The 15,989-nt window shown below is 35.1% G+C and overlaps 1 protein-coding gene across 2 annotated transcripts in view; it reads left to right on the top strand.

Moving 5' to 3' along the window:
- Positions 1-4,692: 4,692 nt before the first annotated feature.
- rb (adaptor related protein complex 3 subunit ruby) overlaps positions 4,693-15,989 on the top strand; it is a 22,593-nt gene continuing 11,296 nt past the window's right edge. The window contains exons 1-10 of one of the 2 annotated variants that reach the window (XM_071593478.1): positions 4,707-4,751; positions 4,853-4,967; positions 5,070-5,145; positions 5,230-5,400; positions 5,949-6,109; positions 8,886-9,135; positions 10,835-11,005; positions 12,190-12,342; positions 12,419-12,612; positions 12,697-12,770. In XM_071593478.1, coding sequence (XP_071449579.1) covers positions 4,858-4,967; positions 5,070-5,145; positions 5,230-5,400; positions 5,949-6,109; positions 8,886-9,135; positions 10,835-11,005; positions 12,190-12,342; positions 12,419-12,612; positions 12,697-12,770 — 1,360 coding nt within the window. In that variant the 5' untranslated portion in view covers positions 4,707-4,751; positions 4,853-4,857. Of the gene's footprint in view, positions 4,968-5,069; positions 5,146-5,229; positions 5,401-5,948; positions 6,110-8,885; positions 9,136-10,834; positions 11,006-12,189; positions 12,343-12,418; positions 12,613-12,696; positions 12,771-15,989 lie in introns of both variants that reach the window. The other variant, XM_071593476.1, reaches the window with a different exon arrangement.

The raw sequence follows: 15,989 nt of genomic DNA, 5'->3' as shown, positions 1-15,989 counted from the left end.
GTGAAATAAATAGTCTTCCTAAGCTGTTCATAAAATGCATTAATTATGTAGCCAACTCCTAGTCCTATAATGTATTCATTTCGTAGCATGAATCTTTCTCTGGCATACTCGGATTACAAGTTTATAAGGGTAGGCTGAAAATTTTCCGACCTAACAAGTAAATGAGAAATTTATTTTTATTTTTCAACATAGTCGATATGTTCTTTCCATCAATTCTCTTAAACTTCGAGGTTAGGAAGCAGGAAGAAGTCGCTGAGGGCTAGATCAAATTAATATGGTGAGTGGTCAACCAATTTGAAGTGTAATTCTTGAATTTAAGCCCTGGCGACTGCTTATGTGTGAGCAAGTGCATTTTCCTGATTGAAAAGCACTGTTCTTCTTCCAATTCAGACAGTTTTTTTGCAATTTCTGTATTCAGCTTGTCAAGTAATGATCCTTAATACTCTCCTGTTATTGTTTTACATTTTTTAAGATAGTTGTGTGACTATCCCAAAAAACAGTTGCCATCATCTTCCCCACTGATGGAACCATCTTCACCTTTTTTGGAGCACATTCACCCTTTGCATTCCACTCTTTCGACTGGCTATCACCTCAGGAGTGAAGTGATGGATTCAAGTTTCATCTACAGTTATGAATTGATGCCAAAAATGTACTAGCTAAACCACTCCTAGGGGGCCTTAGAAATGTTGATTTAAATGCATCTTTGGTCCAAAGTGAGCAAAATTGGCACTCGACATGTGGAGAGCTAATGCATGTTCAATTCTTCTGTCCTTAAATATATAATTAAATTATTCTTTCAATATGCCCATGTCCTTTTCTATCTCTCTAACCTTAATTCATTGGTCATCCAGTACCATTTGGTGCACTTTTTTGATGTTATTGGTTTTTGTCCTAAAAAAAAGACAAGATTCCCAAGTACAGTATATGGTAGTATCATTTCAGTCAAGGTGGATTTTGGATGGATACAAACTTAACCCTGCAATGCATTGCCTTGTCCGGTATGCTTAACCTGATCCCACTCTACAATTAATATTTCAATGCTACATTCTTTTATCTTGCTTCTTACTGTTCAACAATGCTTATTCTACTTCATCTTCCTCTTTCCCCCTTGAACGTCTCTCCCACTATCAGTCTTTCATCCTTCCAACATGCATGCATCCACCATTTCTGCCTCCTTGGCATTTCTCCCAACAACCTTCTCCTCCCTCCACTATGCTATGTATCTCTTTATTTTCGTTTTTGTCTATTTAACTTTTTCCACTGTTCAGACCCACATCTGAAAATCCGACAATCTACTCCCTATACCTTAAATGATCAATTTCCTGCAATATACATAACCATGCTTAAAACTAAAGTTTTCTGTAATCTTTTCTCAACATCCCTGTCATCAACTCCCTCCTTATGACCGCTTCTATGACATTGTAAGTCTTCTCATTTCCTTTTTACTCAAATCATCTTGCTCCAAAACATTTCTAGGAAAGATATTCTCTATAGGTCTCCGCAGAACTCTTGCTTCTCTTCATAGTCATTTCTTGTTCCTAAACTGTAGTCCCGTACCTTACTACCTTCTCTTCCTTCACATACCATCATATTCTCATCATTATCAAATGTTTTCACCCAGGAACACCTACAATTATGTTTTCTGACTGATTGTATATCCTATTGACTTCTGTATGGTTGGTTGGTGGCAAGTAGCCCAGAACAATTATTAAGTTTGTGGGTTCAGTCACTTGCATGGTTAATTGGCTTCCTACTTTTTCGTTCATTATTATTGCCTCCCCTCATCATAGTAGCATGGGATAAGTAAAATAAGTCGTTTCCCATTGCCTTCCTCAATAGTATTTTAACATGACACCATCACTCAAATGGCTGCCCCACTGGGGTCAGACACCTTTGCTGCCACCTCGCTGAGGAACAGATGCTGAGTGGATTACCCTTCGCTTAGCTCTTACCGTTTCACCCATTTGCCATAGGCGACCTTACCTGGAGCAAATGTCATTGCTCTGTGGGGGTCATGAGACTGCACCAACCCTACCACCACATTGCCGTTGTATCATAGTAGAACTCTATGGCCTCAAAAGTATTTGGTTTGTTAGACAATTTAATAATATATAGCCATTTTGGATTATTATAAAGGTCGAAGAATTGAAATGAACGTAGACAGGTGATGTCTGGAATTACAGATATAGAATGATTACTCATGAAAGGACTGGATGATAGTTAAAGTTTCATCATATATTGATGGTAGCATTTGAAAATTTATAATGCTGGCAGAAATGTGGAGTTTTCTTGACCTGATGACCACGTTGGAGGGCATACTTGAATTGTCTCTATTCTTAAATACAGTTAAGAATCCTCATTTATAACAGAGAAAATAATATAAATTAAATAGGCAAAGACAGTATCATTTAGAAAGCAATATCATGTAGGAGAGAGAAGTGAGGCTCTACAACAAAAAGAATATGGTAGTTGAAATCCACTTCGATCAACTTCAGTTTAGGGTATTCACGTATTAGTTGGCCAGATAAAACAAACACTAATTTGTGTAACATGGGAACAATGACCAAGTGCTGGAGTGGATGAGCTCTGCTTTTGTGAATATAATTGTATATGCAGGTAGGAAAAACTATTTGCTTGAGATCCACATGTTACGTGAGAGGATACTGACGTAAATTCATCAAATGGCTTGCCATTGAATGCATTTCCATCAGGCCTGGCTCTGATTCCTGGTGAGGCATCTGGACATCCGTATCTTCACTCAGGCTGTTATTTTTTAGACACCAGATCTTGAAACTACAATTGGCAGAGATTAAGAAACTGCCCCCCCCCCCTTTTCCTTGATGAGCTTTTGGACAATGATGGGCTTTGTGCATGGGTAAAAGTGAACTCTATATATGAAACCAAACTTTGGGTTGATTTCTGTGGTTTATGGTTGAAAGAAGATGAAAATTTAATATACATTAAATTCCTAACAAAATAAATGGAGGGAAACTAGTCAATTGGGAGGTGAAGCTAATGGCAACTTGCTTTTACAGTAAAATATTGAAATGAAAAGGAAAATAGATATTGTTTCCACTACCTAATAAAATATTATAATGGACACTAAAAAAACATTTTTATAGTTTTGGGCTCTAGAACCCTAATAATTACAAGTGTATCACCAACCGTGTTCATGCAAACAAACAAATTGAGAGATGTCATAGCAGAGTTAAGGAGGGTAATTATTGTTTGTACTTCAAGGATTAATTCTCCGATGTTGAAAACTTATGACAAATGTTCCTTCAGGGATCACAAGGAATATTATCACCCTTACCTGGAAAGATTAAATTGGTTATGAATTATTGATGAAAAATTATAAAATATTAATTTGTATTAAACTGAATTTTGTGTAAAGAGTGTAACTTTTTATGCACAACTTAGTCTTTCCTCATGAATGATCAATCATGGTTACGTATTAACCATAACAACAGTAATCAACCTGAAGGTCAGTTTGGTAGGTGATAGAGTTCACCCAGTGCTAAGCCAGGCGAAGATGCGTGAAATTCGCACATCCGGGTAGGGGGCCAGTTCCTTTCCCTGCGCCGGTTATGGTTTCCCAGGAAGCTCTGGTACCTGAAAAAATCACCTAGCTTGGGACTCGGGGTAGCTGGGCGTAGGTGCTCAGAGCCCTGGCCCTCCGGTTAGCAATCCAGCGCTCTACCCCTGGACTATCGCGACCCACGTTATTTATTATGGAAGTTCAGTTCAGAATAATATTTTTTCGGAGGTAGGTTAAATTAATCCAAATAAGACCTTATTTGAAATGTCAAAAAATGAACATCCATATAATTTGTTTGACTTGTATCAACCATTAATGATAATGTCTTCTAATACTTTGAAGTAGCTGCTAAACATTCAAGCTGTGTCCAGACTCATCAATTAGGTGTCAAAATCACTTTATTTAGGGTTAACGTCATCTTGAAGGGTGTCCCAACTCGTAGGGCTGCAAGAGGGCACAAATTTAGGCATCTATTTAGGCCGTAAAAACCATATCCTAAATACATCATATTGAAAGGATAGCCCATTCCCGTTTTCAGACAACGCTTTTCTTTATAGAACTCGCTCGAAGAGAGAATTGTTTTACAATGATATTGATATTTTATTACCCTGCAAGGCCCAATTAAGGTGAGTGGCAGCAGGTGAATACACAGCAGATATTTTTTACCCAAATGTGACACTATTGCGGTCAGATAGTGTTATTCTCATCCCTTATTGACTTTGGAAAAATGGCACCTTAAACCTATCTATTCAACACCTAATCTTTAATTTTATTGACATGATCTCTCCTAACGTCGAACTATGGGGGTAATTATACATTTTCAAAATCATTGCTAAAGAGACGTCCTTCCAATTCATGCAAAAGATTTAAACTGTAATTCAATCTTTGCTCAGTGAGTGATTCCTAGCCTAGTTGCTCCGATATTTTCGATTCGCCACTTGGTTTATCATTACAACATTTACGAATCTAGCTCCTTTACGCTGCAAGCCATCTGAGGTCTGTCGGCATCTCTTAATTCTGATCCTCGCTCGTAGATGGCCCGGAATGAGGCCGAGAAATGGGCGAAACACTGACACCGGCCTGCTTATGATTATTGGTTGGCAACACCGCATTCTCGTGACGTGAGGAAAAAAAAGAGTCGAGTTGGTCCGCTTACGTCGAACTTTGATTGTATCCTGTGAAAGTGGTAATTTTTTGTTATCAATCAGAATATGTAAGGATCAAAACTCGCCCCAATGATTGAAGTCTTTCATTTAAAATTAGCCTAGTAAAATCAGGGATCCTCATTCTGTGTACATTATTCGGAATTGTTAGGCAATATGTCAAACAACGGATCTTATAGTAATGATCGCCCACCGTCAGTTGGTGAGGCAGAATTAGCCACTGATCCATCGCTTGGGGCTCTTGTCTTCCTATCTGATTACAAAAAGTAAGTAATCAGTCTTGAGTAATTGGAAATGTTTTCTTCTTGTTCAATATGAAGTTTCGACTTTTTTTGCTCCTAATAAACCTTGATTCCCTGTGAATGCAGACATGAAGACTTGCAACAAATGCTTGACAGTAACAAAGATAGCCTGAAGCTGGAGGCTATGAGAAGGATCATATGTGTGAGTTCATTACGTTTGCGGCAAATATATGTTCTAAGAGTTGTTGATCTTTCTCCTAATACTTCAATTTCATTCATATTATAGATGGTAGCCAAAGGAAAAAACGCTTCAGATCTTTTTCCTCCTGTGGTGAAAAATGTCGTATCAAAAAATATCGAAGTAAAGAAGTTAGTTTATGTGTACCTTGTCAGATATGCAGAAGAACAGCAAGACCTGGCATTGCTGTCAATATCGACATTTCAAAGAGCTTTAAAGGTCAGTAATTCGTAGTTACGATTTTCTCTTGGTTTTAAGGAAATTTGAAAAGAGCCAAGTGAATAAGTAGATTTTTATGTATCTGTCATGACATCGTTGACATAAATATTAGTACATTTACCACGTTACATAACATTTTTTACTAGTTATCAGTGCCATGTAGATCATGGTATGGTAATTATCAGGTTCATTAATTGCACTCTGTGACATGTAGTGAAGAGTATTGGTCATTAAATGTTAAAAATGTTTATGTCGTCTAGGGTCGGCTACCCTTTGTTGTTAATTATTTTTTTTTGTTTTATGTATGTTTTGGGAGGAAGTTTTAATGTCCTCAATGGCTTAGTTTTAGCATACGGCATGCATATCTTCCTCCTGGCCAAAGTTGCCGGCAAAAGCGAGACTGACAGTATGCACGCACATTAGAACAACTGTAGGAATATTGCCATATTTCGCAAACCGTTAATTATGTGTTATTGTGATTCTTTGGATGTGTCAAAAGATCTGTTGTCTATATTATTGCTTATTGTACTACTCTATCTATATTTCAGGATCCTAATCAACTTATCCGAGCCAGTGCACTGAGAGTTTTATCAAGTATACGGGTACCAATGATTGTTCCAATTGTCATGCTTGCTATAAAAGATTCAGCTTCAGACATGTCACCTTACGTGCGAAAAACAGCTGCCCATGCGATTCCAAAATTGTACAGGTACATCTAAGTAATTTTTTATGCTGTCTAATCAAGTTTTTTCATTATTTCTCATCTCAACTAATTAAATATTGAAAGCACTTAACCGTATGTTATCTGGCCCAGGAATAGTTTCTAGTGGCTCACCAAATATTCTGTTACCCACTAACACCTTCAGCATAATATTACATTCCTCATATTTTTGGAAAATAGTTTTCATGGCACCCACAAGGTTGAATCTTTGTTCGCTGATGAAACTATTTTTTGATATTGTAACCTAATTTAGATATTATAAATGTGACTTTCATAAATGTATCATAGTAATGATTCACTGTAATACATTGTCATGCCGGGAACGATGGCTAATAATACAAATTTTATTTTGCACTGTCTCATCCAAAACTATGTATTGTATACAAACAACTTATAAAAAATAGTTATTTGTTAATGCATATGGAATCAGTATTTGTGGTTGGTTTAAGTCGGCAGGGAATGACAATTCTATAGAAAGAAATAGAAGATTAACGAAGAATGAAACTTTTGCTCCCTTTGTTTGTTATCTTCCTGTATATATTGCAGTTGATGGGCAAAAACATTTTTAGTAAATGACACTTGTAATTCTTAATTTCAACATAAGGGCATTGGTGGGCTTCAGGCCAAATAAAATTTTTTTATAGTTTTGCCACTGAAAATCCTTGATACTTCCTCTCCCTCTTTAAAAGACATACTTGGGCACTGATAGTACCTTGTTGGCCTAGTTCATTTCATCATATATGCAAGCAAGGAAAACCCAACATTTATTTACTCCTAATTTTGGTAATGCAATCATTCTAATGATTATGGCATAAAAATATTGTGCAAATGATTATGATGCAAATATCTCCAGAGGCTCCTTTTTTAGGGGGATTACATTTTGGCTACAAATTCAAAAATGAACGGTAATTCCTGTAAATTTTGATTACAATGACTCAGATTTTGATGTTCATTGTCATCAGCTAAATACTACAGAAGACACTGTGCTTAAATACTTGGTGTTAAGTCATTAGAATTTGGAAGATGAAAAGGGGAAGGGGCAAGGTAGGGACTAGGAAGGAATATTTGGGGAGCTGGGTGAGAAGGGAATGGCTAAGGGTTCTTGAGTGTAACCCTTTCCAGCTATGAAAATGTTGAAAACGCAGAGAAAAATCAAGAAGGGGGGAATGGCTGGAAATCAGAATGTTTTCTATTACTGTTTCGACTGTTTCATAATTGGTAAAAGCTCTTGTTACCACTTCTGCCTACTCGGGAACATCTAGGCTGGATCCCTTAACTTTCTGGTGCAGAATATTTGTAATTAAGTCGCTTTTGTTTCCATTGTCTGAAATATTTTGGGAAAATTTGGAAACAGTATTTTTATTTTCAAAACAGGAATTTGAAAATGTATTGATTAATTTCATTCGTACATTCTAGAATGCACTCATTCAAGCGACTACCAATTGAAATCTGACCTCTTACATTCATCTAGTACAATGGTATTGAATTGAACTCCCAGAAAAACAGTTTTATATATCTATACAACATTAGTATAATACTACCTCAAACTTTTTTTAATTAATAGATTTTATTCTATTTTCGTTACCTCTTGATTAGGATTCCAATAAAAATATTCATTTTTTCAAAAGTTTCCTATCTATTCAAAAATTAGTAGGTATTCTATGAGTATACAATACCTTTGCATGGGTACTAAAATTTTTAAGCATTCACCAGTACTGCAGAGCAAAAATATGATTGCCCAAGAGAAATATTTGGTATTATATGTTAATACTTTCAAATGTAATGTCTGGTAAAATATTCTGCTCAACAAATCCCTAAGCCATTATAAATATGGTATTCTCTTTTTATAATGTGAAGGGCATGCCATATTTCCCATCCCAGAAGATGCACCTTGATTTTTTCTGGTTATAATTTTCAAAACGTGCTGAAATTTGACAGAAAAGATGAAAATTTTTTTCTCAACACCAAATATAAAGAAAATTGTATTGTTGCATTATTAAATTATCAGCTACACATATATCAACCTTATTCAATGTTAAATCCCCGAAATTTGTCATTACTGTGCCCATTAAAAGGCCTTTCAGCCGCCTCATTTCTGTGTTCTAAAGCATAATTCATGAGTTCAAGTTCAAATACAATGCTGTATGACAATTTTCTCTCTTAAGATTGCATATAGGTGTTATCATTTTAATTTTCATATGATACCTAGTTTCTGTTATTATTTTGATATTATCAAAATTTTTACTTAAAGCAACCATTTCCTATGCTTTTACGACACTCATACTACTGGAGACTAAATGTCTGTAGACTCTTGAGTTTATTGACAGAGATACTATATATGTATGTATTAGCAGAGGGGGTACATCCCTGTTAGCCCAATGCATATTAAGTTGTGCAGCAGCACCACATGTGAGATAAAACTAAATGTTCTACATTGTATACATTAACAATTTCTTTTGAATTTTTTAGGGAGTATTTTCAATGAAATATTCAATGAAAAATGAAGTCTATTGCTTACTAATGACTAAAAACAGTGATATTATTGAATATTGTAATTAAGGCAACCATTTTCTATTCCTGATTCGGGAAAAAATATTTAATAGTTAGAATTTTTACCAGTCAATAGTCTTGTACTCATAGCTCAGTTATACCCATGTACCTCCATAAGAGACAGGTTGATTTTGGAGTAAAAAAAGTGCATCCTATGGATGGAGAAGAATAATGTTTATACTCATTGCATGATTTTTTAATTCTTTTTTTCTAGTCTTGATCCAGATCAAAAGGATGAGCTAATAATCGTCATTGAGAAACTTTTGTCCGATAAAACAACTTTAGTCGTTGGATCAGCTGTGATGGCATTTGAAGAAGTTTGTCCGGAAAGAATTGATTTGATTCACAAGAACTATAGGAAATTGTGTAATCTTTTAGTTGATGTTGATGAATGGGGCCAAGTGATTATCATCAGCATGCTAACAAGATATGCCCGAACACAGTTTGCTGATCCAAATTCTGATGTAAGTTTGCTTCCTGCTTTACATTTACATTTCAGACTTATCGAATAATTTTAGGAGCTCCATGGTAGAAGGGACTGTACCTAGTCTCAATCTTCCCCAATTAAGACATTATTATTATTATGGCCCTTTCCTACTTACATTGTATTCAGGATCCACTATAAACGTAAAGCACATTCTCTGGGAAATATAGATTTATTGATTGTACTTGTACAAATGCTTAAAATTCTTCAAAATACTCTCCCCCTGCATCAATACACTTGCGGATACATGTCTGCCATGCCTAGAAGGCACCCTGAAACTCCTCGATGGGAATGTCTCTCGGGAACTTTGTAACATGCTTTTGGATTTTAAGGGGTCTTTTTCATTGGACTTTTAAGACTGTTAGGGGGCTGGGGAACCACTGGGCCAGGAAGTTAGGAACAATGCAGGACGTGTTTCAAAGTCAAAAAACACACTTCACGAGTAGGCTCATCTTTCCACTCAGACTGCTTAGAGCAAACTGGAAATGGTTGTGTTGAAATGGCAGACCCCCCACCACATTTCCCCACCGGTTTTTTCCTGCTGCCATGGATAGTCTTGGCACAATAAAATCATACGCATTACTTTCATAATGGCCCATATAACTATAAACCACAAACACAGTAATCAACCCAAAGGTCGGTTTGGTAGGTGATGGTAGGGTTCACCCAGTACTAAGCCCGATGGCATGTGAAATTCACACATCAGGGTAGGGGGGCCAGTTCCTTTCCCTGTGCCGGTTATGGTTTCCTAGGAAGATCTGGTACCCAAAAAATCTCATCGCTTGGGTGGAGCTGCAGATGCCTAGAGTGCCTTGCCTGGGAATCGAACCCGGGACTCCACGGTCACTAGTCCAACGTTCTACCCCCTGGGCTACCATAAAGTGAAAATTTTATGTTTGAATCTCATTTACATTGATTTAATTTGTAAATTCGCTTGATTATATAAGAATCAGGATTCATAATTGTGTTTTTGCAGTGAATGGGAATTTAAGGTTCAAGTTTCATTGAAAAAAATTATTTGGATTCAACCAATCCCTTATTCTTTGTAATTTATTTACCTATTTCCTCGGTTATTAAGGCGACCTTACAGACTTGAACTTAATGAGGTAGATTTTTTAAATCCTGGAAAATCATTCCGAAGTGTATTTTAACATCATGGTTTAGGAGATTACATAGATGTTCGCCTGTACATAGATGACACAACATAAGACACAGATGTAAGAAGCACGTGAAATAACAACATCACCTGTGAGAGTTAAACTTCAACAGCAGTAGTTTGCAACAATAATTATGTGATTTGGAGATTTTTCTCAAAATCCACCCTAAAATTTAAAATAGTGCATCATCCATGGAAACATTTCTGAAGCCAAGCATAATAACCTAATCCTGTTAAGGAATTGTTTGTTTTAATCAGCTCATTAGTATCAAGCTTCTGTAAGCACTGAGTGCTTGTTAGCAAGTGCCCATATTTTACTTGGATGTTCATCGTTTAAATTGCTAAGGGCTGAAATCATTAAATGCTGCTGCAGATTTCTCATATTCACATTAACAATATTACAATCTACCCATAAATACCTTTTTTACACAGTACTAGTATTAGCATTACCATTATTCATGTGTGGTTATTTGATAATGTTTATTCCAGTTATTGATATGATAAATCTGATTTAAATTTAAAGGATGATGGAGAGGACAATGAAAACAAACCATTCTATGAAGATGATGATGATTTGGATACTGAGAATGACACTGGAAAAGAGGAAAAAATTAAGAAGTCTTATTCACTGGATCCAGATCATAGGTTATTGCTCAGAAATACGAAACCACTGCTACAGAGCCGGAATGCTTCTGTAAGTTAATTCTTGGCCATTATGTGTTTTTCTCAAGTGATGAAAAAGATTTATTCTTATTTCACCTTAAATAGCTGAGATATGTTTTATTCTGCAATTCTGAGTGCATGTCAAAATTGCTAACTATGGCTTACTTTTTGCTTTCTTTCATTAATTTATTGGTAGCCTGTTGGCACAGGAATTCTGCAAGTAACGGCATTGAGTACTTTAAAGAATTTCATTGTCAGGTAATTCTTGCGGAGCAAATATGGATCTGGTTGATGGAAACTTATGATAAATATGTGATTTCGATTATAATTGAAAACTAAGTATAGCATCACTCTTGAGCTTTAAATGAGGTAATATGAGTTAACTCATGCATAGTTACCTGAGCTCATTCAAGTGAAAAAAAGTTGAAATTTCTCCTAGACAAGATTTTACAGTCGCGCTTATCTTTCTCATGCATTCAAATATAGCAGAATCACTAACCATTTGATCAAATATTATAAATCTACTTGATGAAAATAGTATTTATTGAAAATATATGTGATAAGGAATTGTTTATATATTTTTACTTAATTTATCTGAAATGTATGCATTAAGAAGGTCAGTTAAATTTGCTAGCTGTTTTCTCTTATTGTTCCTTTCTTAAGAAAATCATACACTTGGGGCTCAAATTGGGCATTGTGAAAGGTTATATGGATTTGATTTGACTTATTCACAGCGTAATAGTCTATCCAATAACCTCACATTCAATTCTCTAGGGGAAAGCAAAAAACTATTCAAATTATGATTGTGTGCTCATTTCCAAATGTTATTCATGATACAGATTTCAACTTTGTGTAAATTACTCAGTACTAAATAAAATGTTAAATAAAGTTACCTACTTTCCCACAATTTTAAGCACTGCTATTCTGTTAAGTAAAGTGAATAAATTAAATGAAGATTCTTTTATTTAGTCAGTGCATAAAAGAACTTTTAAAAAAACATTAAAATGATTTTGTGTGATTTGCAAAGCCAATTTCTGAATTCACACCTCCAGTAAATAACATAATGGGAACAAGTAATGGTGAGGTATGATATAAGAACTGTAATTGGTATGTTGAAGTAAAAAAAACAAGCCAAATCATATGATGGCTTAAAATTATGTTTTCATGGCCATGATTCTAATTTTGTTGCCTCTAGCATATGTGTGCTTATTTCAGGTGGTAATGGCTGTTGCTCAATTATATCATCATATGGCTCCAAGATCTGAAGTTCATGTTGTGGCAAAAGCATTAATTCGTTTGCTAAGATCACACAGAGAAGTCCAGTCCATTGTTTTAAATTGTATTGCATCTGTGTCTACCAAAAGAAAAGTAGGTATTCATTTAATTGTGATTTAATGTTTGTGTATGTGTGCAGGTGGAATATAATTGATAAATATCTTCTCAGGGAATGTTTGAGCCTTTCCTCAAAAGCTTCTTTGTGAGGACAAGTGATCCAACTCACATAAAACTGTTAAAACTGGAGATTTTAACTAATTTAGCTACTGAAACTAGCATTTCAGTCATTCTTCGAGAATTTCAAACTTACATTTCAAGTAATGATAAGGAATTTGTTGCAGCAGCTATACAGGCTATAGGCAGGTAAATTTAATGTTGTTATTTGTAGCTTTTGTGTATATTTTTTGCTCTAAAAATGATAACATAAAATGGCATGCATATTTTCAGGTGTGCTTCAAGTATTAAGGAAGTTACAGACACATGCCTGAGTGGTCTTGTGTCACTTCTCTCGAATAGGGACCGTAAGTACCCTTTTGTCTTTCGTTTCCATGTTATGATATTTTTTTATATTTTAGTGATAAGGTTAGGAGTTAAGAAAAATTAATGTGATTCTTGTGGTTTCCTCATTTATTAATTTTATGACACCCTGCCTTACCAGGCCCTTAACCTGAGCTTTTCCTGCTTGTCTTTAATTGTGTATTGTATTTTTCATAATCTAATGATATGATCTTCCAAAAAAAAAAGATTGATTAGATTTATCCAAGAGAGCTGATCTCTACTGTTTTGTGACACTGCTGTTAGTGTATACTATCATGATTGGTGATTTAAGAAGACCGAAAGGTCAAGAGAGTATGTAATCTTTAATGTTTTTAGGAGTTAGCATGTGCTACTTCTTGTCACATGTAGTGAATTGATGAATCTGTCATGTTGATAATATTTAAAAAATAAAATTGACTGTACAATTGAAGTCAATAACATGGAAACAGGAATTCTGTAATTATCTTCTGAATCTCATTCATCAGTGATTAGCTAACATATCTTCAAGTTTGCTAATCATTTCATGGGGTTTTCAGTCCCAAAGCTAGCAAGCATATATTTGTCTTAGGCGTAGGTTTATTTCTTCCGAAGGCAGTTTTTAGGGTAACTTTAAATTATATTCTTAAAATATAAGTTTCATACCATGTTTTATTTGTGCTACAAATTATTTTTTGTTGATAGAGGAAAGGAAGTGGATCTAGCCCTCTTTAGATACTAATGATGGTCTTGAATATTCTTTATATAAAAAAAGTCTCCAACGCTCATTCAGAAAATTGTTTGTAGTTCACAATTTTTGGTGATGAGGAAAAATTATGGATCCTTACAGCTTTTGAATGGAATGAATTTATTTAGTATATTTTTGTTTTTTTGTGATGGCCACATGCCCCAAACATTTGTTCAGAGTTTCAGCATTATAGCATATTTAATTAGTTATTGACTGATACAAATGTTAGATGTGTTTTCGCTCGGCAATTTTATGCTGTAAAAAATAATGGATGATGAATTTCTATCAAATTTTGTGTAAAAAATGGATAAAGTGTTCCAAAACACTTGAAATGTTGGCAGTGGCATAAGGTGAGTCTGCTTTGAGTAAAAAAAAATGTTTAGAAGTGATTGTTCCCAAACATTTGTTCAGAGTTTCAGCATTATAGCATATTTAATTAGTTATTGACAGATACAAATGTTAGATGTGTTTTCGCTCGGCAATTTTATGCTGTAAAAAATAATGGATGATGAATTTCTATCAAATTTTGTGTAAAAAATGGATAAAGTGTTCCAAAACACTTGAAATGTTGGCAGTGGCATAAGGTGAGTCTGCTTTGAGTAAAAAAAAATGTTTAGAAGTGATTGTTCCCAAACATTTGTTCAGAGTTTCAGCATTATAGCATATTTAATTAGTTATTGACAGATACAAATGTTAGATGTGTTTTCGCTCGGCAATTTTATGCTGTAAAAAATAATGGATGATGAATTTCTATCAAATTTTGTGTAAAAAATGGATAAAGTGTTCCAAAACACTTGAAATGTTGGCAGTGGCATAAGGTGAGTCTGCTTTGAGTAAAAAAAAATGTTTAGAAGTGATTGTTCCCAAACATTTGTTCAGAGTTTCAGCATTATAGCATATTTAATTAGTTATTGACAGATACAAATGTTAGATGTGTTTTCGCTCGGCAATTTTATGCTGTAAAAAATAATGGATGATGAATTTCTATCAAATTTTGTGTAAAAAATGGATAAAGTGTTCCAAAACACTTGAAATGTTGGCAGTGGCATAAGGTGAGTCTGCTTTGAGTAAAAAAAAATGTTTAGAAGTGATTGTTCCCAAACATTTGTTCAGAGTTTCAGCATTATAGCATATTTAATTAGTTATTGACAGATACAAATGTTAGATGTGTTTTCGCTCGGCAATTTTATGCTGTAAAAAATAATGGATGATGAATTTCTATCAAATTTTGTGTAAAAAATGGATAAAGTGTTCCAAAACACTTGAAATGTTGGCAGTGGCATAAGGTGAGTCTGCTCTGAGTAAAACAAAATGTTTAGTAGTGATTCAAGTTCTTCCATGATGGCCGAGAAGATGCCAATGACAAACCTCGCTCTGGATGCCCAAGCACGTCAACAACAGATGAAATTGTTAAAGCAGTGAAGAAAATTGTTTTAAAAAATCATTGAATCACTATTAAAGAAGTTGCAGAGGATGTTGGCATATCGGTTGGCTCGTGCCATGCAATTTTTTGGTATATTTTGGGCATGAGTGTGTCAGTGAAGTTCATTCCGAAACTGCTTAATTTTGACCGGAAGAACCATCGCATGAGTATCGCTCAGGAGCTGTTGAATGACGTCAATGATGATTCTGCTCAAAAGGATCATAACTTGTGATGAATCATGGTTATATTTATGGTTATGGCATCGAAGCCATAGCCCAGTCATCTCAATGGAAGAAACCAGGAGAACCAAGACCGAAAAAAGCATGCCAAGTTTGATCAAATGTCAAGGTTTTGCTCACTGTTTTCTTTGATTACTGTGGCATAGTGCATCAGGAGTTCTTACCACAAGGCTGTACAGTCAATGAGGAGTATTACCTTGAAGTTATGCGCCACTTGCGAGAAGCAATATGAAAAAAGTCCAGAATTGTGGAAAAACAATTCATGGCTTTTGCATCACGATAATGCACTGGTTCAGTCATTGTTGCTTGTGAGAGATTTTTTGGCCAAAAACAACACCACAATCATGCCTCAGCTACCATATTCACCAGGTTTGGCCCCTGCAATTTTTTCCTGTTCCCTAAACTGAATAGACCTAGGAAAGGATGGAGATTTGCAACTGTTATGGAGATAAGACTGCATCGCTGGAAGAGCTCAAGGCTATAACAAAAAGTGCTTATCAGAATTGCTTCAAGGATTGGGAAAAGCATTAGCACAAGTGTATTATATCCCTGGGGGATTGCTTTGAAGGGGACAATTTGAATTTTGAAGAATGAATAAATATTTTTTTTATATAAATATAGTCACCTTACTATTTGAACACACCTCGTATTGCACCCATTTCCATCTTCACTCGCAAAATTGTCATATTCTCATACTCTGTTTACCACAACACTTCTTTAATCAGATGAGTCTCCTGCTTCAGTTTATTATTTAACCATTTTATCTTTCTTTATCTATTTCTGTTTTAAATTCTTCCATTTCCTTCTTTTTTCCATC

This window comes from Hetaerina americana, unplaced genomic scaffold (genome assembly GCF_022747635.1).
Source record: "Hetaerina americana unplaced genomic scaffold, ioHetAmer1.1.p SCAF_6, whole genome shotgun sequence".
Classification (NCBI taxonomy): Eukaryota; Metazoa; Arthropoda; class Insecta; order Odonata; family Calopterygidae; genus Hetaerina; species Hetaerina americana.
This window is presented reverse-complemented; position numbering and strand designations above follow the sequence as displayed.